Raw genomic sequence first — 25,945 nt, forward strand, 5'->3', positions numbered from 1 at the left:
GTGGGCAAGAATGTTTGTCTGAGTTAGTTAGTTAGTTACAAACATACATACCTCCCTCCCTCTTTGTATGTGACCTATTATAATGCCATTGTTGAAAAATAAATAGATGTAAATAAAACAAAACTATGACTACTGCTTATAATAAATTGATAATGATTTATTATTATCATCATTAAAAGTCATTTGAATCACACAAGAGTAAAAAAATTTAAAAGTACATTGGTCAAAGAGGGGATACAAAACAATAAATAAATGGGCGATGGAGAGATCTGATGAGGCACTTACTAAATCATATAAAATTATGTAAAATGAAAACTTGGTAGTTCCCTGGTCCATAATATTTATACATAATATACAAAAGGTACATATTTCTTTTGTGTTTTTTTCCACCAACACAAAAGAAATGGTCAAGTCTTTAGATGCCAGCAAGTACTTTGACACAATTAAAGAATTCATGTTCCACATTCGAGAAGAGGATTTTCTTTTAAGCAATAGGTGATTTTCCAATAACGGTATTTACAACAACAAATAAAACAATCAATTTGCTGAAGGTTATCGAAGGCATCACAGTACTACGAGATTAACTCAAGAGCTATAACCATTAACATAATTCACCAAAGGCCGCTAAACTGGGGTGCTCCTGCAGCCTGTCACCCACCAAGCACACCTTAACGGACCCCCAGTCGTCCACTGTGCTCACATTCATACCCGGTGAAGAGAAAGTAAAGTGTGGAATTTATGTTGAATGAAAGCTCAGAGTCTGCTGAGGACTTTCTGTCAGGTGGAAAGTTGTGAAAATTATTCAGGAAGAGTGTTTAATAATATGACCATTAGAGATGGAGCCCTACTTGGTGAGAGTGATCTGCAGATCTGTGATTACCGTGCCTGGAACTGAAACTGATAAAACCACCAGATGTATCATTTTATATTTGTCAAGTAAAGATAAAAAACAGAACAAAGCAGAATCCAGTTCAAATGGAGATCATTCATCACAGGGCTCTGTTTCTGCGGGAACACTCATCACTTCCCCCTCAGGGTGCTCCTCTAGGAGAGGGGCCACATCACCCTCCTCACCCTCTGCCTCCTCACAGGTGGGAGACTGGAAGCCACTGTCGTCGTGTGGAGGCAAGGGGAGGTTGGTTGGCTCAGGGACCTCTGGATCCATTTCCATGGCTCCAGGAAGGATTTCTTCAGGCGGTGGTGGCGGTGGCAACGCCTCCTCTGGCGCCTCCTCCAAGGCCTCCTTTGAAGCCTCCTCTGATGCCTCCTTTGAAGCCTCTTCCTGGCTGCAAGGCAGTTGTACCTCCACCATGGGTCGGCTGTTCTCCTCTGCAGCTGACTGGAGCTTCAGTGAGACTTCCTCTCTGCCCCTCTCCTCTGGTTTAGCTCCCTCTTCCTTCGTGACATTGGGCGAGTCTGAAGGGTTCTGTGGAGCGCTGGGAATTGCAGATTTATCCTGGTCGCTCTTATCCGAGTCCTCCTCCCCATCCTTATCCTTCTCTTTCTCCTCAGGGATGTCGTCGACACTGGGCACATCCATGCAGGACTCACTTGGCAGCACTGGGGAGCCTTCCACCTGGATCATGGAGACAACCTGCTTCATCCTCCTCCTCCTCTGAGACTCCCCCCCCTCCTCCTCCTCCTCAGTGTCCTCGCCTGCTAGCTGCGCCTCCTCCTGGGCTCCTCCGTACTCCTCGGCCCAGTCAATGGAGGGGTTTTCTCCGAGCAGATGCAGGCTGGGGTCGCTGTTGCTGAGGACGATGCTGTCCCTGTACAGATTGTGTCTCCTCTGGACCGCCGCCTCCTTCACAGCTGTAGACACAAGAGGTCAACACGTGTGTCAGTGTGATCATTGGTAGTCTCATAAATATACACACACAAATACTGCTTTCCTGAAAACACCACATTGAATAAGCCTGCAATCCCCCACCTCAGGTCTCTTGGGGCGAGGATACAACTCCTCTTTTGTTTTCACATCTGAGATTTGGAGCGTTCTACAGTATTGCAATAGTACATGGTTCAAGCGTTTATCCACCTAACGAGTCAAAACTGCTCGACAAACTGAAAGAGACTGTAGGCCAACCCTTTGAAGAACTCATCAGACAGGAAGAATGACGAGGAGAACACTGACCCATCATGATGTTCTTCATGACCGAATGCAGCACCACCTCTTCAAAGATGTTCTCCACGAGAATGAAACGAGAGAAGTCCTCGAAGATCAGCTCCCGGAAACGTGGCAGCTCCTGGTGTTTACAACAAGAGTCAAAACCTTTTCAAATATTACGCTACATATAGAGCATCCTCCTTTACCCCATGACTTTTAAAGATACAGCTCCGGAAAAAATGAAGAGGCCACTCCACATGTTTCTTAAATCTTTATCTATACATGTATGGCTGCTATTCCAGTGTCTGTTGAATTCCAACACAGTAAAACCAGACAAACTGATAATACTGAAGTGTTCTCTTCATTTTTCTTCAGAGCTGTATATAGAGAGATAGATAAACTGTATAGATCCCAAATTTGGAATTAAGTGTGTAAGAGCAGCAGCAGGCAGAGTATCTGTACGATACTAAATATACAATTTAAAGTAATAAAATACACTTCAATATACCAAACTACTTCAACTAAGGGAAGGCATATATATTAATGAATAAAAAAGGTACACATTAAGGATTAATGAGTACATCACAAGTACTCATCAGTCCTGCAGGTTTCGGGGGCTCACCGAGGCACAGGCCGGGCCGAGCTGCTTCAGCATGTAGGGGATGAAGATCTGGAGAAGAGCCTCGCGGAAGAAACGCTTCCTCACTGTGCTGCTGTCATAGTCAAATTTCTGAACCCAAAATATTTGAATAAAACACAAAAGCACTATTAACACCCAAGGAGTTTTTCAAGATGAAATATTGTACGAGTGAACTGCTTATTTCCAAAACTAAAATGGGATCACCAAGAGAGATGATCGAATCCTCATAAATGGACTGCAGCCTGTGTAACACATCGACTCTGAATAAATACTCATACACCCCCACCTGAAAACATCAGTAAACTTGTTAGTGTGTGTGTTAACCTTAATGACTCTGTCCTGGCAGCGCTGGATGGTCTTACAGAGCCCTTCTGTACCCTGAGACTCCAGACTGTGGTGGAGGATCTGCTCAAATGTATACACTGCATCGTCCATTTGCTGTGGACACACAGAGACAGAGAGAGACAGACACCAAAGCATTACATTAAAAGGACTTATTAAATAAATCAGTATGTTTGAGAAATTCAAACAAATGTCGCTGCTGTAAGATAAGAGTTGGGGACACCAGCTGCTGCTGAAGAATGAGTATATACATATATATATATATACACACACACACACACACACACATATATATATATATACACACACATATATATATATACACAAATATATACACACACACACACACATATATATATATATATATATATATACACACACACACACACACACACACACATATATATATATATATATATATATATGTTCAGAAGAAGCTGGTGTCCGTGTACTGTAGTCCCCATGAAGAAAACTAATTTAATTGACACCTTGTTGAATGGCTAGTAAAACTAAGATCAGAGTCCCAGATATATAGATTTGATAAGCTTAATACACGGTTGGTGTGTTGCCCAGTTGTTTATGTAGGTCAAAAAGACACCTAGTGGGGAAAGGTAGCAATTACTATGCTCTGAATTCTATATTGTATCCTCAGTGTTGCCATAGTGATGCAGAAGTCCCACATGCATTCAGACACACGTTTCTACTTGTCGTTGCTGTATAACCTAGGGTGACCAAACGTCCTCTTTTGCCCGGACATGTCCTCTTTTTACGTCCTGTCCGGAGCGTCCAAGGAGGTTTTATACATTCATGAAAACGTCCGGTTTTCACTGTTTTTCATGGGACCATTAGGCGTGTACTTAAATTGACTGGCGCTTTGCACAGAATGCTACGGCACTTTGTTGCGTGACGTAATTACCGAGAGGCTGCCTTGTGGGCGGCTCTGCTACGCACGCACGCACACAGAGGGAGCAGACAGCGGAGCAGCATTGCACACAAAATGCCGAAGCGAAAGTGCAGCTTCACAGATGAACTGCAAAAAAACGGAATCACGTTAGCACGCTAGCACGCTTAATTTGTTGCTCCAACTGATGCAGGAACATCTGCTGAAATGTTTATTCATATGAAGGTTCGGATATAATAGCACACAGCACCTAGATCAGCTGATCTCTGTCCTGTCGCATAATCATGGAGCTGACGAACGCTTCAGTGAAACGTCCTCTGTAAACTGACTGGAACCAAATATGTCACACTGCAAGCTGTTCAGCTTTTAGAATGTAATCACTGCATGTTACACACACTGACAGACTGGAGAGACACAAAGCAGCCCCGAAACATGACCTCACACAGTGGGTAGAATGTCTGTTAGCAAGGGAATGCCCACTGGGGGGGGGGGGGGGGGGGGGGGGGGGGCATGGGTTGGGGGGCTAACTTAAAGGTTGACTGCAGCTTTTAAAAACACTTGAACTATGAATGACCTTGAGGGAGTGTAGTCCCCCCCCCCCCAAATGGCCCAGGGCCTCACTGTGGAGGTCCTGATAAGTGATTTCTCCATGGGGTTGGGATGCCTCTGGATCCTTGCGACTGAGGCCCGTTTCAGAGCCTGTTCTGTGCAAAGGCTCAGAGACTGAAGGACACACACACACACACACACACACACACACACACACACACACACACACACACACACACACACACACACACACACACACACACACACACACACACACACACACACACACACACACACACACACACACACACACACACACACACACACACACACACACACACACACACACACACACACACACACACACACACACACACACACACACACACACACACACACACACACACACACACACACACACACACACACACAGCCTTTTCAGAGTTCTTGAAGAGAAGTGCAGTACTTTGAGGAATCACGTGATCTTTTTCCTATTTCATCCTATTCGTATCTTCACTACAAACAAAAGGAAACTGTAGGCATTTATCTGACTGACACACTCTGTAACACTAGTTTGAAAGGGTTGGATCACCTGAATTATAAAAAGACTCTAGTTGAAATGTTAAACGGTTCGTCTGATACTTACAACCAGGGGATAACGAGGGCATATTTCCCACTGAAGGCTGACAAAAACTTTTCAATTACAAAAATGCCAACTGTTGTCTCCTCAAACTGTAACTGATCCAAACACTGTCATAATATTTATACGTGATGTATACACATTTCCCTGCTGTGGGGTCAATGAAGGATTCATGATTTTTGAATATCAAAAATGGTAGAAAAAATAAATAAGGGTCTGGTTAAACTTCTTTTGCCAAAAAAGAAAACACATGTTCTAGTGCCATCCATGACCAAACCCAGTGATGGAAGCAAGGCAACATGGGTAACAGAGTCAGGGTGTCACCTCTCTCATGAGGATCTGGGCTCTCTGGACAAAAACCGACGGGCTGGACACGTCGAACCTCTGCTGCAGACCCTCCAGACTCAGCGGCTCCACCTTCTCATAGCAGCTCTGCATCTTCACCGGGTGGAAAGCCAGCATGGAGATCTTCTCCATGTGCTTAAGGAGAGAAAGGGGGGAGGGGGGGCAGAGTATTATTTTTAATAGTTTATATTTGTATTTATTACTCAGCTGTTTCACAAACCATATTGGACATAAATAGTTTTTATCTCTCTCTCTCTCTCACCTGTGCCACAGCCTCCTTGGTGCCATTATTCAGAGTGTGCTTGCTCATGTCCACCAGCTCTCTGAAGAACACATCCCGAACCTCAGAGAACCCTCGGCTGGTGGGCTCCATCAGGGCATCCAGGATGGAGCTGATGTAGGGCTGGATGCTCACCTTCAGCAACTTGTCCGCCTTTGGGAGGACCACCTCTGGGGGGGGGGGGGGGGGGGGGTGGCGGTGTTTCTTTATATTATTATCTTGAAATGCTCTGAGCCCCACACAGCGTCAGTCGGACATTTGAAAGTCCACAGATTATTTCTGTTTGTCACTTACTGGCTGGGCTTAATGGGATCGTTGTGTTGACTTTTGAGCAAAAAACATGAACACGCCGGTGGGTCGAATGGTTAAAGCAGGACTAAGTCACATTTCAAAAAAGTAAGGGCCCATATAGTAATGTCATGAACAGTTGCATGAGTAAGCAATAAAGCTCATACATGTAGGAGCCACATTACTTCTGTAGTAATGTGGAAAAAGGCAGATAAAATAATTTAGTTTAATGCATTGCATGCATATATAAAATGTATCAGGGAAGGATATTGTCTAATTGTTTAAATCAGGAGAAAACTCTAGTTAATCTAGGACATGCAAGCAATGTGGCAATCAAACGCTGAGCAGTAACAGCAGTTCTGTCTACATAACAGCAGCCAATCAGAGTTCAGAATTCAACTGTAGTCACTCTAGGGGCGCACCTAAGACCACATACATTTCATTAATTAGTCATCTTAAAATGCATAAAAACAGGGAAATGAAGAGAAAAAACCTCTGATCTTGTTGGTGACGTGCTCCTTGGAGGAGATGATCTGGTCCATGTCGCAGCGTATGGACGCCTCCAGAGAGGGGCAGGCCACCTCACACTTCTGCAGCAGCGCCTGATACTGGGCCTGGCACTGCCCCTGCACCAGGCTGTACGCTGCATCACTGATCTGCACAGACAGGAATCACATGTTGGGGAGCAGAACCTCCTGGTCCTTCAGGCGCTCACTTTAAGTGAACCACATGTACTCTCCTGCACTGATTGGCTGAAATGAGCTGGACATGATCTTACAGGCATAGAGTGGCTGTTTCCATCCCTTGTGAGTAAGACCCATGATGTTTTCCTAAGACCAAGCAATCATTTGCTTAAAATCTCAGCAACTTATACAACTTTACACATTTTGTATTAAATAATATCAAGCTAAACTTTGATGATACATGACTAATGCTGTCTTTGATCCTTTCCTACCCTGTCAAGTTAACCATAACACTAGTGAGATAGGAGAGTCAGGTGCAAAAGGGATTGGATTCAACATTAATATCATTGTATTCTGCTCGCCACACAATGTGGATGTAGTAGTTTCTCACCAGCATCCAGTTTCTCTGCCTCTCGTGTAGTTTGCCTTTAAGGCGGGGGGAGATGAGCTCCCTCAGCTCAGGGAGGAGGCCCTCCATCACCAGGTTAGCCAGGATCTACAAGTCACACAACTCAGTGACACAATCATAGTCACCTCACTCAGCACATACACTCGTTGGAATGGATAACATGCTTTACTCAGACTCAGCTGGAGGGCCATGGGTCATTGAAGTTATGCTATCCTATGATCTCAGAGACAATGCTTCTCTGAGCATTGAGATTTAGCTTTAAACAACTCTGATTTGTTGTGTTTAAAGGACAAAATGTTTCAAACTAACTAAATGCGTGGAATACGTTTTACAAAGGATGGGCAAATGCTGCCACAACTAAATGAGTTCAGCAGATCCACTGCAGCCTCTCTCTCCTAAATCTGCACTTCCCCCATCAGGACGCAGGTATAGCTTGGACTAAAGGAGGCATTTCCTATCCCGACAGCCAGCTCTGATCACATGTCGTTTGTCAGAATTGGGCAGCTCATAAACTTGCTGATGTTCCTTATGTTTTTGTGATGTTCATGTTATACTAGGGTCTGTGCTGTCATGGAGGGTTGTTAATGTTGTTTTGATATTCCATGCATTGTGTTTCATTGTCAAACAATGGGCCTACATTACCCACAATGCAACTTCAAAAAGTGTGTTATCCTCCCACTGGCTAATTAAGTCTTAATCTGCTTGCTGTGAGCAGAGAGGATCAGCAGGCTCCAGAAGTCTGGGGAGCTCACTTCTTTCAGACTCCTCAACAATCCTACCTTGATTTCCAACTTCTGGATGCATAACAGAGTCCAGATATTTAAGACCAGTTCTGATGCATCAGGTTCTTTTGAAGGCCAACATGCTCATGTTTTAGATTGTCTCTTTATTTTTGTGTCTCTGTGACAAAGAAATGGAACTTCTTAGGATGTGTGTGTCTGGTTGAACCTGACATCTTTCAGATCAACATCACTGATGTCAAAGTAGACAGTAGAAATAATCATTTGCTGGTAAAAATAAACCAATATCATACATCAGGCATTAAAGTTAAACATCTTCTTACGTCTATAACCCTACAAGTCGCTTTGGATAAAAGCGTCTAACAAGTGACATGTAATGTAATAAATCATGTCACATGATCACGTGATGTGCAAGAGGAGGAGGAAGGAGGCCTGATGACCTTTTAGGGCTCACAAAGCACCAGCTGCTCTTGAAAACAGGAAGTCCAGTTAGCGGGACAAATATTTAAAAAGTAAGATGTTGAACAGTACACTTTTATTTATTTAAATAAAAATAAAAACCTACATGGCAGTAATCCACATAACGATTCTGAAACCAGGCAGGATAAATGGAAGATTTTTTTTACATGCAACGTGTTGCAAGTCAGATTTTTTTTAAATCACCCACTACAGAGGAACCAGGCCTGGTATATGTATGAACTGGATTAAGTCATTCCAACTTAAAGAGGAAAGGGCGGAGCCAGAGACAGAGGACCGAGGACAGTGTAAAGGATGTACTGCCATGCTTACCTGTGAAGGCACACCACACATCATCTCCCAAGTGCCATAGTGCCCTTGAGCTTGGCGATAGAGTCGTACTGCATCAGTGAAGGCTGGAGTTTGCACTTTGTTGTCCTCGGTCAAACCTGCCATGGGAATACGAGTAGCTGTTAGCATTTCAGCACACAATCTATTTGGACATGTGGAAGAAAGTTTCTTGCTTAATTAAAAAAAAAGTACTGTATATGAACGTCAATGATAAATGATTTGAACTTCCACAAAGCTGCTTCAGTTTCTTGTGTTCACACTGTTAGGTTAACTTGGGATAAAACGGAGCTTTTTGTTAACGGACCCATTTTCAGTTTCATATTAGTGTCTCTACTGGGACATGTGTCCATGCTTTAATGTTCAGAAAGCTCTTTATTTTTCTCACACTGCCCGTGCTGCAGCACCTCTTTTCACCATCTGTCAGAAACTCTGTTCTTAGGGGCTCACAGGGATTTTAGTCTTTGCAGACAATGTACATGCACTAAAACCTATAGAACACACTACAGGAAAGCAGAATGGGGCCTCTTATATTATTGATAACACATTTTTCAGCTATAAGAATTCAGTATTTCAGTTGCTTCTATGATACAAAGGCGGTTCAACTTTAACTTTGATCCTCCAGGTTGTGTGGCAACCACTGAAGAATACACGTCAGGAAAAAACATGTCATCAATGAGTGCTTTGGGAAATAATATAAGCTAAAGCTGAAATTGTGTTCAGCCTTATTGGACAGTGTGGGAGAACTCCAGACTATGACAAAGTCAGGAAGTCTGTGCCGGGGTGGGATGGGGGGGCAGATTTCCTAGTAGATGCAGAGACAGGAATTGTGATGACCTTCTCAAAATTATTTACATTATTTAGAGGTAGCCTTAAACGGTTTGAGGAACTTTCAAACAAACCAGGATTACATCTAACTATTATTATATGCAGTCCATAACAAAGGAGAACACATACAGCATATACACATACAAGGAGAACAGCCCCCCAGGAGCCATTGAAGGTCTGTGTTGTCCAAGTGTCCTTAGTTGGGTAATGTTTCAATACTGCAGTCTCCAAATTCATTTGTGCACCTTAAAAATGTCAGGATAGAAGATGGTTATCAGGACTCAATATAGGGCCAACAACTCCCCAGGTGAACTGGGCCCCACAGAACCCCAGTGTCCTGACAGAAGCCTCTGTGTGGAGGGACTAGTGGACCTGGTGTGAGGTTGGTTGACCCACACCATATTTGACAGAGCAGTTAAAGTCTGGTCTCACAGAGAACATATGAAGTCATTCAGCTGTGTCCCGCTCCCCCGCCCATGTGCTGGTTGTTTGTTGAGTCAGCCATCGCACAACCCATTGTTGTACAGGTTATAAAAGCTACTGAGGGACATTCTGGATATGAGGCTATATAAAACACATATATTATTAGTTAATTACACGGCAAGGCCTTTAGCAAACAGAACTCACTCAATACAATACAATACTTTGCAGATCACAGCATGATAGCTTTTAAGATGCTTTAAAGAGAAACACCTGACAGAGCGGAGCAGAACACACTGAAGAGAGAACCAATGACGGCCTCTGGCACTACACATCTCTCAATGCCAGTTTAACACTGCACAGTATCACTGAGTGCTGCATCATAGCAGCTCTGACACATCGCACTACATTATTACATTTTGCATAAACTACACAGTTTTGTATCACATCATAGTGTCAGTCTCCTTTCCAAGTGGCCAGAGCACTAAACTGGTTTGAAGAGGGACTGTGATGGCGCTCCGTTTTAGTGAGCAGAGGGGAGGTGTGTGTAGTAACACACCCTGAACAAACACATGTTCATGTTCCAAAGCATGGTCTGGTTTCTTAGGATGATTGGATAAACAAGTTACTTCTGTCTAGCTAACAACCCACTTATGTGTTTAACTTGTGTGTGGTACACAAATGGTTTTCTTAACTAGTGTCACGTGACTGTTAATATACTGATAAACTTATTTTTAGATTTGGCTGATGTGAAAACCAAGATTAACATCCAATCAAACAAATAGTCTCAATGCTCAGTTAAAGAAGAAATGAAGGGGAAATCAGCTCAGTTTACATTACAATATTCAGTATTTCCTTTAGTAAAAACATTGGTTTGCTATATTTTTAAAAGGGGAAATCTTTAGATGGATTTTACTATCAGTCCAAACCAAACTAAAAAATATGGCATCTGCCGGAGGCCATGGGAGCACAGAAAACAAAAGGATAATAACAACAAATGTGTCAGCTAAAAAGGTCCTGGTGAAGGAGCCCTGCAAGCCACAGATCAGATCCCAGAGATCAGTTTACATTTATCCTTCCAACCATGCAGAACCAAGATGTAGACTCATTTGGAGCATTTGTAAAGATACAAAAACAACAACATTATCCAATTCCTTCCTGTCATATAGCTGTTGTTAAAAGGGAATCACGTTATTGTTTCCCAAACATATTCATAAACCTGTGTCTGCAGGACTGTGTGTTGACTCACCATCATTTGCGTGTCTGATGCAGTCCTGGAGAACAGCGTGCCACTTCTGCTGCTCCGTCTCCACACAGAAGTAATGGTGGCGGGCGTACGGGTGCCAGAGGATCAGAGGGAACTGGGTGGCACACTTCAGGAAGGGGGAGCTTCCCACCTTGGCTTTCATACCTGCAGACATGTATGCGACATAATCTCACCCAGCAACAGGTTGGAACTGTCTGCATATTATAGTTACAGAGACCACTGCTGTGCTCCATGAGACATTACTCTCATTGTTATGAAGGCCGGGGGTCTTTTCCACCCTTTTGTAACGACTGCGCTTTCTGTCAAGCGCTGATCATACACCCGGAACATGATTTGAAATGGCAGATAAAACAAAAGTTCCTTTAAAACAAACTAAGCGACGCCTGTCATGCTGTTGTATTCTAGGTTTATTTCTGTGAGACTTTAAAGATACGCAAGAATGTGCAGGCTTTTCTGAAGACTCGGCCCCTGCTAAGATCTTTTATCGGTGTTGTGTAGTGGAATAATGACCAAGTTACAACAATCTGCATTGTTCTCTCTTTCACCTCTATGTATTTGAGTTGTACCAAGCACAAATGAACCCTCACCAATGAAAGAGCAACGATGATGAGGGCAATTAATCTAAATATAGATTTTGAGGCCCTCGCCTCCAGGTTTGATATGAAACTAAGCACAGAGGCCCTTAGAGTAGATTACACATAACGAAGCACTCTTTTGAGCAAATTAAAAGTTTAGCCTCGAGAGAACATTTCCCTTTCATTGAGTAAGTGATATGTTGGCCTTAAGTATTCATTAACTTCGATGGACAATAACAGTTAGAAGCTTATTGGTTTCACCTGTATGTTTCTCTAATGTAGGAGGTGCGAGGTTCTGTGAAAATAAGGTCGTGAGAGGAAAACAACGTTTGTATCACAAACACTAATATAAATTGAAAAACACAGATTCAGTGAAATTTTCATCACGGCAAAAAATGAGATCAAGCTGGAGTCAAACTGTTTAGACTTAAAATAAAGAAGGCAGTTTGAGGGAGTGAGCAGCTCTGGCAGGTTCAAACACAGCCAGTCTCATGTTTGGAGGATTAAATACATGACACACTGACAGAGGACCTCACTGGAGGGCCCGCTGGCATACACACACAGAACAGTCAGCATATACTGAACAAATCTAAAAAAAAACAAGGAATATACAACATTGTAATGTTTGAATGGAATATCAGTCAGGGATGAATATGACATCATCAAGGTGCTGCTGCCATCTTATTTTTTTTCTATGTGATCAATCTTGACAAATGTTGCTGCAAGAAGTATGACACCGAGTCAGCACGAAAACCTAGGCTGTGGTCCAACGCTCCTTTCTGCTGAGGAGATTTCCTAACAGAGTGAAATGAGCAGGGAGTGTTAACGGACCACCAGTAGAAGAGAGGTTTGTATTTTTTCATTTTCCTTTCACATATTTATTTGACCTCATTATGTTAACAAACAATGTTAATGAAAAGGAATTATGAAGGCTGTCACTTTTTTGACTGTTGGTAGCCCTCGTATCATCAATCCTAAATTATGAAGAAATAACAGCTGACAAATGCATATACAAACACAAGCATATTTGAAGCAGTGACAGGTCGTAATGTGTCAGAGAAAGTCCTGTGTTCTGAAATCCATTCAAAAACAGTTGGTTTATTCTAACCTGAAATAGAAAACGACTTAATAAATATCATATCATGATCCCCCCTCCCCTCATCCTCCTCTCACCAGGCAGGCTGCTGCTGAACAGATCCAGGTACTGCTCCATGGAGGTCAGCACTTTGTAACCGGCACAGTTGATGGTTCCTTTAGGATGGAGGTGTCTGTTATGGGCCTGGGCAGACGAGTTCACATATTAGAAAGTGAGTAAAAGCAGAATAATGTAAACCAAATTTGAGTGACTCACTGCTTTGCTGTCGTAATAGTTGAGGTTGTAGGAGTCTGGAACAAAGACGAAGCGGTTCCTCCATTTCTTGTTCTCCTCCAGATAGTGAAAAAGCGAGCCAGAGAAAATGGATTGGTTCTCCAAAGCAATCTGTGGAAGACAACAAACTTTAACTCCAGAATTTCCCCACAGGGATTGATAAAAGGTACATCTTATTTTATAGAAGCAAAAACATTTTATGACGGTAAACTGCACGGGCAGGAGGCATTAGGAGCTTTTTTATTGCCATAGAAGCAGGAAAAAGACGGTGTTTATATTTTATAAAAATACATATCTAAAATGAGTCTATTATTGGTGGTTTCTTGATCCCCAGAGACTAGACTAAGAGGGTTTTCCTCAAGAAAGCTGACTGCATTTCTCACTACACTTGTAAACAAGGACCTAATCAGTCTCCAGACTGTAAAAAGCAGACAAAGATATTTACAAGCATTCTGTCTGAGAATGGAAAAAAAGCCCTACAAATAAATAAAATAAGGATCAAGATGGGAGGTTCTCCAGCCTCTGCAGAACACAGCACACATGTGACAGCTGCTGTATTTACCTTTATTGCCACATGTATTTTCAGTTCAACTAAAATGTTGTTACGTGACTTTAACGCAAAAAAAACCTACATGCAATGTCCCTTGAAAAAAGTGTCTATTGCCAAGAATATAATTAGAGCGTTATCCACTCCGCAGGCATCACTGGCATCACTACACTTACAGTGAGGGCGTCCACTAGTTCACCTGGACCTCCAAAACAGCAAGTAGTGTATATAAAGTGTGTTTCTCTCTGGGCTGGTTAAAGGTAGAAGTGATGGTCTGATGGTCTGGCAGCGTGCTGGGCTGGCACTAATGTGAACGACACTGGCAGAACGACTTACACATCAACTTGTAAAGCTGTTGATGTGCATTGGATGAAAAGTTAGGGAATACACAAATAATAACTACTGTCACAAGTCATTTATTTGAAAAGACTTTGATAAAATGCTGGCAGGTCCTGTAGCCAGCAGGTGCAGTGTGTAGAGGTCATGTGGAAGAGGTCTTACCTTGCGGTGTAGCAGCTGAGGCTGAGGACCAGCTCCTCCTTCTATGTCAAAGCGAACTTTGTTGAAGAGAGCAACGGCATACTGCTGCTCATACAGACGGCCAAACTCCCCCATCACCTCCCTGGTCTGAGCTGAAACACACAGACACACACACACACACACACTCCATAACCACAGTACTGACAATGTTCGAGAAATATTCGACATTTAGAGTATCAACCAACACAATAATTGTGGACGTGTTTGCATTCAAGTAAAGCCCATTGGTTTGACATTGTGTGTCAAATAATGAGCATTACAGTTTCAGGGTCTGCTTACATGGCTAAATGGTAGACTTTGTCAACACTTATCATAAAAGAGTTTATCATCGATGTTATAAGATCAACAAAGCTCATACATTTTTTTTGAAAAGAACAAACACTCAGTGTAGGTCAAATAGCAGTTCATAGGTCTGAGAGGCAGCTCTTTCATCTTTATACTTGTGTGATAATTATTTGGAATTGTTTTAAAACGTCACCTGTTTATGCAAAATCCACCTCTTCATGTCATTTATGACAAAATGATCTGTTTCAGCCAATCAGAGACATGTTCTGTACACATCTGAGACCTGGGTTGCAGTGAAAAAGTCAGAATATTTTAGGAAGGTTCCTTTAGCTTAGGAAACACTGGACCTTCCTTTAGAAAAGGAGAAAATGCTGTCCCACAATGCCTTGCGGCCACAACATTTACCGTGACACAACATTCGGCCGTTCACGGAAACAACCGATCGTGACGGAGAAATGCGTTTCGTGAAAGTATGGTTATGCTTATTAAGCAATTTAAAACTTATACCGTTACTTGCTAAAGTGCCTTGTTTTGAACGTTCAGCTCTATATTAATCAGGAGGAGAAATATGAACGTTACTTATTTCTGAAATGATCAAATAAACTGAGCTGTGTGGGGTTTCTTAAACGTTTCAAAACATGTTTGAATTGTGATATACAAAGTGATAGGTTAAGGCATAACTAGTTTATAATAAACACATTTGTATTTATTTTAAATATTTTCATATAATCATACGTATTGGCATCGGGATTCATGTGGAATAATACGTGTGGACCGGAGGGTGAGGGGGATGAGCATAACTCACTTTCCTTTTTTATTTCACTTCCAGCCTTTGTAATGAAGATCATGCGGCTCTCTGTTGTCCTCGTTCATAAAGCATAAAACAGCACCATCAGAGAGCACGGTGCAGAGTAGATGCGCTTTCAGTAGTCCGCTTTATAGAAGCTGTAGTTCCCCACAGCAGACGCACATTAATAATGTCCTTCATCATAAATACGGTGGATAGTGTAAGTGCAGTCGGATTCTCAAAGCACCACAGTCTTTTTCCTAAGTCCTTTTGAATTCTCCAATTCACTATTCAATGCCTTCTGCCCATAGTTATTCTGGTAAATGCAAGTAGGCCTATAGCTAATCCCAATGAAATGATTATCTATGATCCAGATCCACCAAGTCCTATTGTATAATATTCCTGTCAGAGTGCACTTAACTTCCAGAGTAAGGCTGACGATATTATATATTTTAGCAGCTATCAGGGTGAATCAATACATGGGCTACACAGGATGCCATGTCAGACTATCACAAGTAAGATCATAATGAAAAATACACCAGTAGAAAAGAGCTTATGCCACAATATCATACCAACAAGCATTCAAGATAGTCAGATAGCTTCGGATGTGCTAACATCACCCATCAAACACCAGAGAAACGTTCATAACGGCACTTTGATTTTTAACAGTGGCAATTCAGACTGAAACACATTCACTGATGGGGATCAGGATATGCATCAGCGGACGTAGCCTGTGTGACAGTCAGAAAAACACATCCTTCTTTTTGCATTTTTAAAAAAAAATGTCTTATTTATATTATGTTGCATTGTTGGAGCTCGGGACGTAAGATTTTCATTGCCATAACTACACTGTAGCTACTGTGCACATGATAATAAATCCCTTGAACCTTTGCACAATAATTGATTTTGTGGACACTGTTGTTCACAGTATTATCACTCCCTTATGAATAAAAAGAATACAGATAATTACACTTTCTGCAAGACATACACAGAAGCATCTACAATGTTTGAGAACATATCTGACAAGTTAAACTGCCTAATGTAACTCAACTTAGAACAACACATACTGCTGACTCTACAAATGCAATGGGAGGCATCTCCGATGGCTGAGTGGCCTTCAGCAGCTACTGATGGAGGTCCAAAAGTCCTGCACAGCTGACAGATCTATAGAGAAGGAAATAAGTATTTGATCCCCTGCCGATTTTGTTTGCCCACTTCCAAAGAAATGAGCGGTTTATACTTTTAATGGTAGGTTTATTTTAACAGTGAGAGACAGAATATCAGAAAGAAAATCCAGAAATCTCCTTTACTAAAAAGATATACATTGATTTGCATTTAATTGGGGGAAACAAGTATTTGATCCCCTTGCAACCAACAAGAATTATGGCTCCAAAGGACCGGTTGAATAAGTCCTCTCACTTTAAGAAAGTACTCCCGCTGTCAACTCGTTAAATAGATGGATAAAAGACGTACTGCTGACTCTACAAATGCAATGGGAGGCATCTCACAGTCAATAAATCAGATTACAACCTCAAAACTATTGGTAACTGCGCCATAATGGATTAAAATCCTGCAGCGTCCGCAAGGTCCCTGCTGAAGAAGGCCCATGTACAGGCCATCCCATAAAAAATCTGTGGAGGGAGCTGAAGCTTCCAGTTGCTAAGCATCAGCCTCCAAACCTTAAGGATTTTGAGAGAATCTGCAGAGAGGAGAGGACCCAAATCCCTCCTGAGATGTGAGCAAACCTGGTGACCAACTACAAGAAACGTCTGACCTCTGTGCTGTCCAACAAGGCTTTCTCCACCAAGAACTGAGGCATGTTCTGAAAGGGGATCAAACACTTATTTCCCACCATTAAACCCAAATCAATTTATATCTTTTTTTTTAATGTACATTTCTGGATAATCATGCTTACCATTATTATTTCCCTTAAACATTTACTTACTACAGTCAAGGAGTAAATCTTCTTTTAATTTACATCACTGTTAAGTAGGTATTTAGAGCTATCCCCTGAACCAACTGCAGGGGGAAAAAAACACGCTTTTTCAGAAACCGTGGAATATTAAAACTGAATAACATTAACCAATTGTGTGATTCAATTATCTAGGACATTGAGAATTTAAATGTAACCCATTAATGAGTGAAACAGTAACGGAAAGAAGATGCATCTGGGCCAGCAACCTCTCACAATCACAGTTTTATGTAATACTGGGTCACATTCCAGAGAAGGTCTCTTTATAAAGTAGATGAAAGTGTTAGAGGTAAGCAGATATCAGAGGCGCTGTGAGCTGCTGCTGTGTGTCACTCACTCTGTTCTGCAGCTGGATATCTATCTGCTCTTAGGATGCCACCATGTGCCACCCATCACTGTGTTAATGTCCTCTAATCAAAGCTGCAGTACTCAGATCCTCTCCTCTTTGATGGCAGGTTGACAGCTTGAGCCTGTGTTGATCATAGAGATCTTAGCTGAGACCAGACTGCTATTTAATAGACTCACAAGAGAACCCCCGCCCCCTCCTTCTTTTTCCACAGTGCCTTAACAAAAACATTCCACTGAAATAGCCCCATAGGTTGACTCATAAATTTAGACTGTGTTCCCATCAGAGCTGAAGCAAGACGGCTGTGCTTGTGAAAGGATGTGTTGGAGCAACCAGTGAGTTCACATTGAGCTGGAGTTAAGCGTGTTTATGAGGCGAATTAGAGGGCTGTTTTATTTCAAACGTTTCCCCGCAGTTTGGGTCGATTTTGAAGGGGTAATCATTTTCATTTTACCCTATAGCAACACTACTTTGGAAGTCAGAATCAGCACAATGAGAGTACAAATATGGCCACTTCCTGGTTAAAACTGCCATTTTGGATCCTGAAAATGTCAGAAATGGATTCAGCATCTGCATGGCCCTCAAACCAAGGACAACATTTTCCAAATCGCCATTTTTTATCTACTATCCATATAAGCTGTAATGCGATTAATGCTAAATAACGCAACCTATGCTATTGTGCAACATATTCAAGACAGCATCCGGCAGTTTCTATGAGCTGGGGACCCCTATTTTACATTTCTATCATAAAACATTGGGGAACTCAATATTTCCAGGTTCACGTTGATGGCAACTAAACTAGTAGAGTTAACTGAAAGAGAGGAAACATCAGAGGCTAGACGTTTGAAGAGCTGTGTTCTCTTGTAAACAATGTAATCTTAGTATTCAATGGTAAACACTGTTTTTAGTACACCACTGAACCTGACAGACAGGAGGGTGGGAAGAACATAACAGAGCTATAAGGGGACACCACGTGGACAGAGACATGACTTCATGAATACAGATGGTACTTGTGTCTGCTGGATGTAGGAATAATAGCGTACAAAAGCAACAGAAACAAACTAGCAATAACTTAAGAAGGTGATAATATATTAATGTAGTGTTTGCATCTTGTTACTTGTTTCCAAACTGAATAAAACAAACAGCCTGAGTTTTATGAAGGCAGCCCTCTCCAGAACCACCACACCCTCCCCTATTCAGAACAAAACCTCTGCAACACGAGGGAAGATTTATCGACAGTAACAAATTAAATAATGCAATGTGAAATTGTTTTATGGGCTTAGAAATGTTGTAACGGCAGTGTAGAATTTTCCTAAGGGGCCCATTATTGCTGGAGAACTCCTTTCAGATCTGTCTCGTAATGTTGCCAGATTATGGTAGAGGATACGATTGTTTAATGGCTGACTGAACGTGATAGTTTTAATCTGGATTAGTTCATTTAAACTGGAGTGGTTTGTTTATGTCTCCGAGTGATCTCTTTGTCTGGGAGTCATTGTGAAATAACCCCAGCAGAAACATTCTGTGGCTGGTGCTGAAGTTTACATCATGACATCATTTCCGCCCTGCTCCATCTCAATCTGAAGAGTATGTGTTCTGTGGGGTCCCAGCAACAGGTACTTCCTCTATCTGAACCTGTTCAACACACACCCAGCTCTGCACAGAGAGGTTTGTTTTAAGGTGAGGGCCACTCTTCTCCAGAATACAGAGCCAGTCTGTTGGGCCCCTAACACTCCCTACAGAACGTTAGGGTTTAACAGTGGCAGAAAAAACACACCACATTGGGATTTCCTGTTTCCTGGCCCCTCACCCACTACTCTATGCATTATATGAAGTTTGGGATCCTTACTTAAAATTTGAGAAAATGTGTTTTTTTGTGGGTTTTTTATAATGTTTTTTGTTGTGGTGTAATTCTAGATTTTTTTAATATCTCTTCGGCAATGATTCCCATAATTAGGAAACTATTTTTTACAACAACAATAAGTTGCTCAGAGCTGTGTGTGCTAATCCATGGGTCAGGACCCTCAAATTGAATTCAGAAGGGTCACAAGACCATTAAAAGGAGATACAAATAGAAATCAATGTGTTCTGTTTCAAATGTCAAAATCCAAATAAATATTAGTGTAAAGTAGTGTCCACTAAATGGGTTAACATCGAGAGAGCAGGACGGCCGAGGCTGATAGATAATGTCGATATATATTGTTGTTGTTGGTTTATGTCTTGTTTCTTGCATCTGAAAAGACAATAGGAATAGACACTTATTTAATACAGATATTGTAGGTACCATCTCTGATTGCTGTAGTAGAAATAAACAGAAACCGTTTCAGTGCACAGCATTTAACAGAGAATAAAAACATACATAAATCAAAATACTCAAATAAGTAAATAAGAGAAAGAGTGTTTTTTTGCATTCATGTGCATTTGTTGGAGTGTATTGGTTTTTAACTAACAGCAAATAGTCAAGCAATAATAGATCTGCTTTCCATGAGACTGTGTACGTGCATACGCCTGACGAGAGTAACCAGTACAACACATGTGCTCTCATGCCAGTTTCCAGAGAGGAAATGAGAGGTTGGCCATGTGATCTCCACCCACTAGACACCCCCATGTCTCCCTCCCACGCTGACCTCACACTCGAGGTTATGAGGGAAGTCCAACACGCCGCTAACTGGTTACATATGACTCCAGTAGTTATTCTTATCAGGGTCAAGACGCGGCTTCTCTAACAGCAAGGTGTGGTCCATTCAGCAGCTGCTCATAAATCACCAGCCGGCATAATGCACTCAGTGATGAAGCTATCTATCAACACCATTACCTCAAGTCTGATAAGTGATGTACACAAAAAGTCTTTGACTCATTTTTATTACCTCCTTAACAGGAATTGACTAAAGGAGTGAAACTGTGAGTGTGACACACACACACACACACACACACACACACACACACACACACACACACACACACACACACACACACACACACACACACACACACACACACACACACACACACACACACACACACACACACACACACACACACACCTTTGTACTTCTACCTCACTTCAATTCAGAGGTAAATGGTGTACTTCCCTACATTTAATAATACCTTTAGTTACTTTTCAGATTTGGATTAATGCTTTGAAATATAATCAACCCTTAAATCTGACTTTAGTTCACCTGGAGTAAATTCAGCAGATACCCTGCAGTATACAAAGCCATTCAAACTAGCTGCACCTTTACCAGCTCTGAGAACACTTTAATGATCAATAATTATAAAACATATCAGAGATATTATTCTGAAATGGACCAATCTGCACCAATGACTACTACAAGAACTACAACAAGAACTGTAACAAGTACAAGACATGAGTACTTCTCCCACCTCCGCTTGTATAGTAGCCTATGATACTCAGATGAACCCACCCAGCCCTGCTATGAGTCAGATATGACCCAGCGTTACCGGGCTGTCCACTCCTCGCGATACTTTACGTTAACTGATGCTACAACATGCATTTCAAGACAAACTCAAATTAATTAGTCGGTAAATAGAAAATAACAGTACAAAGAACCAGAGTCACACAAACATCCTGCTCAGATTACACTCATTTCATTTCTCCTAGCTTCAGTTGAACATTTCGGATGTCAGAAACGCACATATCTCAAAACGCCCGACCAAGAGAGCCAAAGCTCCAGAACACGCTCAGACTCACCTGAGATCAGCTCGCGCCTGCCCTCATCCAGGTGACTGGAAATCACGTCCCCCATGCTGGAGGAAACTCAGAACCACAGATGGACTCCTGGTATGGGTAGAGTCTGAAGAAGGGAACCGAGCCGGAAAAACGAAGACTCCTGGAGAAGCTGAGCTGTCACCAGCTGTCCAACATCACCGGAGCCCGGAGCCTGCAGTCAGAGGGTCGGTAACGACTGAAGCAGAAGGTAATGGAAGTTAGCTGAGGGACAAACTGACGGAGCTGTGGGGGAGGGACACACCCTCCTTTAAACCCCCCCTTCCCAGTTGCGCTGCGTTCAGGTCATGTGGGGGAATTAAACTCTCCCCTTCAATCCCTCAGTCTGAAGTCTGTTAGAACTATTAGGATATTAACGCACTGCTGATTCTCAACTTGAAGGTTTAACACTGTGTTCAAGCCTTCCCTACACTGCCAGCAGAGACACATCTGTGGGAGGACCCCTGAAGAATAGCCTGAAACCATTCTGGCAATAATCGGCCTGCATATTTCAAACATATTTAAAAACACAGCTCTGAAAGAACAAATGCAAAAAAAAAAGTGCAAAAAGTTTGGGATGACATGTTTACCCCAGAAGAATGAAAGCGTGTTGTAGTGATGTATGCTGTTCCTCTGCTGCCCTCTCATGGACTTTCATTCGGTGACATTGCAGCCATGCAAATGTAAATATAAAAAATTGCCATTTTCCATGATATTTTTATTTAATCTTAATGATGGCTTGTTAAAGAATGAAGACAATACTTTGGTTGAGCTCAGGATTTTAGTTCAAATAATTACTGTTGCTGTGCAAAATAGTAACAGGGTGGACTTGTTGGGCGTTTTTTAAATTCATTTGTATTGTTTTTTTAAACTTTAAACAATACAAATGAATAAATAACACGGAATTAGTTTGATTTTTTTATATATCTGTTATGGAAGTCGAGCAAACATGACTTGGGACATGGAAAGTTTGGCCTACTTGTGCTAACATCTGAGTGATTATTTAGAAATGTGAATATATAACATTATTTTTTATGAGGGGGACTAAACATGTAAAACCAAACTCTTACAAATAAGCATTAGCCAATACAATAATGTCTTGGGGGCCCTAAATGGCACCAAATGCTATTAATGACGGCCCTTTTTCTGGAACTGTAACAAATATCTTCTATAAGCTCTGATATTAGGAAGTAGCTACTTCCTATATCAAGAATATACGTATTTAATTAATGTTTAAATGTTAAAAGATAACTTCAACAATATATGTTAATAAGATTTAACTGATTAAATGTGTTTATTTCCCTCAATTTGCCCTTTCTTTTTCCTTTCATTTTAAATGTGTTCTGAAATCAGGTAAGAACTAGTCAGCAGGCACCGGGTTTCTGGATTTGAGATATTGTTTTCAAAACAGAAGCTGATAACAATAGTCCATTGTAAGATATAGAGCCCCATTTTTATTCCAAATGTAAAGCTAAGCAAAAAAGGCTTTCTTTCAAAGTTTTATACAATAAAAGTAATACAACTATGCACGTTCAGTCAGACAGCTCACGTGTTTCTTTGATATGTTTATTAGAGGCAGCATATAGGCTAGTTTGAGTTTGTCGTCTAGGCTCGGGCCTCATCACTCCACAGATTCTCCACAGAGAACATTGAGTGATGGTTAGACAACCGATACAGAATTTAAATTTCCCCTCTGTGTGTTTAAACTTTTGGGACCATTCTGAAGCAACCGGTTGCTGAAATGTGTTTACAGTGGATGCTGTGAGCCGTCTGCTCAGCTGATGTTGACAGGGAGGGACTTCAGATGATTTGCCCCAGGGGATATACAGTATGTCATTTCAACACTGATGGTGAAACATACAGATGTCCATTTAATAACCAGTTTGTTAAGTATTTTAACCAAAAGCCCACTGCCACTACTCACACAAGGCTTTTATTTTGGAATAATCGGAACGGATGTGCGTGGCTCATTATGCAGAGCTTGACAGCAGCTGCATTGGCTGATCAGTACGCTGTGGAGATCTGGACGCGCAGCATCATGGCACCACTAGGTCTAAAAGCCATTGTCGGAGAAAGTGAGTTTATTATATTTATAAGTATATTTGTACTTTTCTACTGAAAGGTTGGCATATACTCCATAGCTGTTTTGTTGGTCGTTATTTTAAAAGCATTTAAAGTAGTGAATGACGGGCTAAACCCTTCACAAACATGAGGGTTTGATGAATAAGGCAGCTTGCTTTATGATTCTTTCTGATTGTTGGTGGTAATGTAAAGCGATGCATATATGCTCAACTGGTTTTTATTTTGGGTAGTTCAATGCGCATGGACGCACGGACACATCCGAGCCATGCTTGCCTGTCTCCCCCTCAGAATGTAAAATGGATTCACACACAAATATTTCGGTCTGTTTTGGCAGACTGAGTGGAGTTTACATTGCTTTTTGAGCCTTTATTGCTGTATATAACGTCGGTTATAGAGCACAGTCAGGATTTGGTGTAAATCCGGCCTCACTAATCTGTGGCTGCGGATTAAGTGCTCTGACATCATTCAGAGAGGAGAGCCTCACTGTCCGCTGAGCAAGTGCGTGTTTCTGCTGTTCTACCATCAGTATGCGCTGGTCATTACCACACATCATGTAGTCATTGTGATGACGCAGGGCTCCAGGTCATGGTCTCGGGAGTAAACGTGTGTTAGATGAAGTGGTACCTTCATGTGGGTTGCCTTAAAATAGCTAATGGCTTTAAAATAATTGAATAACTCAGAAGGCTGACTCCAGGTTTCACTCTGTTTACACCCAGTTACAGCCAGAGGTGGAAGTATTCAGATGTTGTACTTAAGTAATAATAGAAAATAAACATAATACTACAATGTAGGAATATCTGTTACAGGGTTGGGTTTTTTTATGCTGCCAGGTGTCTCTATCCGTTATAGCACATTGCATTTCATTTGTCTATTTAATTTTTGTGTTTATAATATGAAACTCCAAAAGTACTAAGTAACAAATCTTGTCAAATAAATGCAGTGAGTAAAAACTACAATATTTGCTTCCAAATTTTAATGAAGTAGCATAACTTTGTAAATTCTATTTTTGAGGATTAATTTTATTATGGAACAACTACAGAGCCCTCAGTCAATCCAAATGTTGATGAACGTAACATGAATATTTAAGAAAGTGAAAGTGAGGTTTTGGCTTTCTTAGGAGAATATCTATGAGCACTATTATTAGGCAACTATTAGTGAGCAGAATTATTACGCAACTAAAGGAAAAAACAGTTCCCATCTCACTTGTTTAATTTCCCCTGTTAAAGTGAGAATAATGAACTCAACATGTACAAATAAACATTTCTGACATTTAAAAAAAGACCAGATACCAACATAGCCTCCCTTCTCTTCACTGACAGTCCCAAGCCTTCAGTTCCTGGAGTCTGTCAGTTCTGGATCTGTGGACCACCAACCACAGCCTCCCAGACTCTGTTCAGAGAGGAGTCTCCCTTCACCCTAAATCTCCGCTTAAGAAGGGCCCACACATTCTCAGTAGGGTTTAGGTCAGGTGAGGAAGGGGGCCATGTTCTTATTCTTTCATCCTGGTCTTCTTAAAGATGCAGACTTCTTCCTGTACCACTGAGGGAAGGAAGGGTCTTCTTAAAAGTGTCAGTAGGTTCAGGAATTGATTTTGGGTCCATCTTCAACCACAAAAGGTCCATCTAGCTCCTCTTCAATAATACCAGCCCACACCAGAACCCCACCTCCACCTTGCTGGTGGAAGTGGAGCTGATCCAGCCCTGGGCCCATCCATCTGTTCCATCAGGAGTCACCCTCCTCTCATCAGTCCATGAAACCTTTGACAGATCTGTCTTCAGATATTTCTTGGCCCAGTCTTGATGTGTCGTGCTCAGTGGTGGTCTGGTTTCAGCTGTCCTTACCTCGGCCCTGTCTCTGAGCTCTGAACATCTCGTCCATCTGGGCACTCCAGGTAGGTCGCAGTTCTGGAATATGACAGCAGTGGAGGATAACGGCCTCCTGGTAGCTTAATGTTTGATTCTTCTCAGATCTTTGGCAAAGAAGTTAAAGAGAGCTGCATCCCTCTGAAATACTTTTTACAATGTGTGTCATTTCAGAGTCTGTTAAATCTCTCTTTGGCCCATTTTACCTGAGGGAAAGAAGCTGCCTAATAATTACGCACACCTTGATATAGGGGGTTGATCTCCTTAGGCCACACCCTCCCTCATTACATAAATACACATCACCTGATCTGTTCAAATCTAACACACATTCAAGTTTATACAGCTTGGAGTTGGAAAATATGCATACAAATGATGATATGGTCAAAATACTCACTTGCCTAATAATTCTGCACACATTGTAAAGTACATCCTTTAAAAATGCACTAAAGTACAGTACATTTTACACCGTTACTTTCCAACCCTGGTTACAGCTCAAACACACACATGCATGATATACACATTAGGCCGAACATACACACATGCAAAAAAGCATGCATTGGTGGAGAGGTGAGAGTGAAGGGGCTTCCATAGCTTTGCTAAATGGTGCAGCTGGGGG

The 25,945-nt window shown here is 41.7% G+C and overlaps 2 protein-coding genes across 4 annotated transcripts in view; one reads left to right on the top strand and one right to left on the bottom strand.

Moving 5' to 3' along the window:
* Positions 1-136: 136 nt before the first annotated feature.
* niban2b (niban apoptosis regulator 2b) lies at positions 137-21,640 on the bottom strand. Of its 2 annotated transcripts, none has more exons than XM_063897360.1 (14): positions 21,371-21,640; positions 14,233-14,363; positions 13,167-13,295; positions 12,989-13,094; positions 11,223-11,384; positions 8,711-8,826; positions 7,164-7,268; positions 6,583-6,745; positions 5,784-5,971; positions 5,501-5,656; positions 3,069-3,182; positions 2,727-2,834; positions 2,132-2,243; positions 137-1,812 (listed from the first exon to the last, which is right to left on the bottom strand). In XM_063897360.1, the coding sequence occupies exons 1-14, from the start codon at positions 21,423-21,425 to the stop codon at positions 983-985; spliced, it is 2,475 nt and encodes an 824-aa protein (XP_063753430.1). In that variant the 5' UTR covers positions 21,426-21,640; the 3' UTR covers positions 137-982. The 2 variants fall into 2 exon arrangements, with proteins under 2 accessions (XP_063753430.1, XP_063753431.1); XM_063897361.1 differs by having other exon boundaries at positions 14,233-14,358; positions 21,371-21,639.
* Positions 21,641-23,377: 1,737 nt separating this feature from the next.
* Positions 23,378-25,945, top strand: part of stxbp1b (syntaxin binding protein 1b) — a 36,414-nt gene continuing 33,846 nt past the window's right edge. The window contains exon 1 of one of the 2 annotated variants that reach the window (XM_063897362.1): positions 23,378-23,460. In XM_063897362.1, coding sequence (XP_063753432.1) covers positions 23,424-23,460 — 37 coding nt within the window. In that variant the 5' untranslated portion in view covers positions 23,378-23,423. Of the gene's footprint in view, positions 23,461-25,220; positions 25,359-25,945 lie in introns of those variants that run through there. The other variant, XM_063897364.1, reaches the window with a different exon arrangement.

The sequence above is a fragment of the Eleginops maclovinus genome, chromosome 12, assembly GCF_036324505.1.
Source record: "Eleginops maclovinus isolate JMC-PN-2008 ecotype Puerto Natales chromosome 12, JC_Emac_rtc_rv5, whole genome shotgun sequence".
Taxonomy (NCBI): domain Eukaryota; kingdom Metazoa; phylum Chordata; class Actinopteri; order Perciformes; family Eleginopidae; genus Eleginops; species Eleginops maclovinus.

Bases quoted from the DNA above. Each gene is read 5' to 3' on its own strand.
- niban2b (XM_063897360.1), bottom strand. From the start codon at position 21,425: ATGGGGGACGTGATTTCCAGTCACCTGGATGAGGGCAGGCGCGAGCTG. The intron at 11,385-12,988 runs GTGAGAGGAGGA...ACATGTCTGCAG, and splicing joins GTTCAGCAGCAGCCTGCCTG to GTATGAAAGCCAAGGTGGGA. The intron at 8,827-11,222 runs GTGAGTCAACAC...TTCCCATGGCAG, and splicing joins CATCAGACACGCAAATGATG to GTTTGACCGAGGACAACAAA.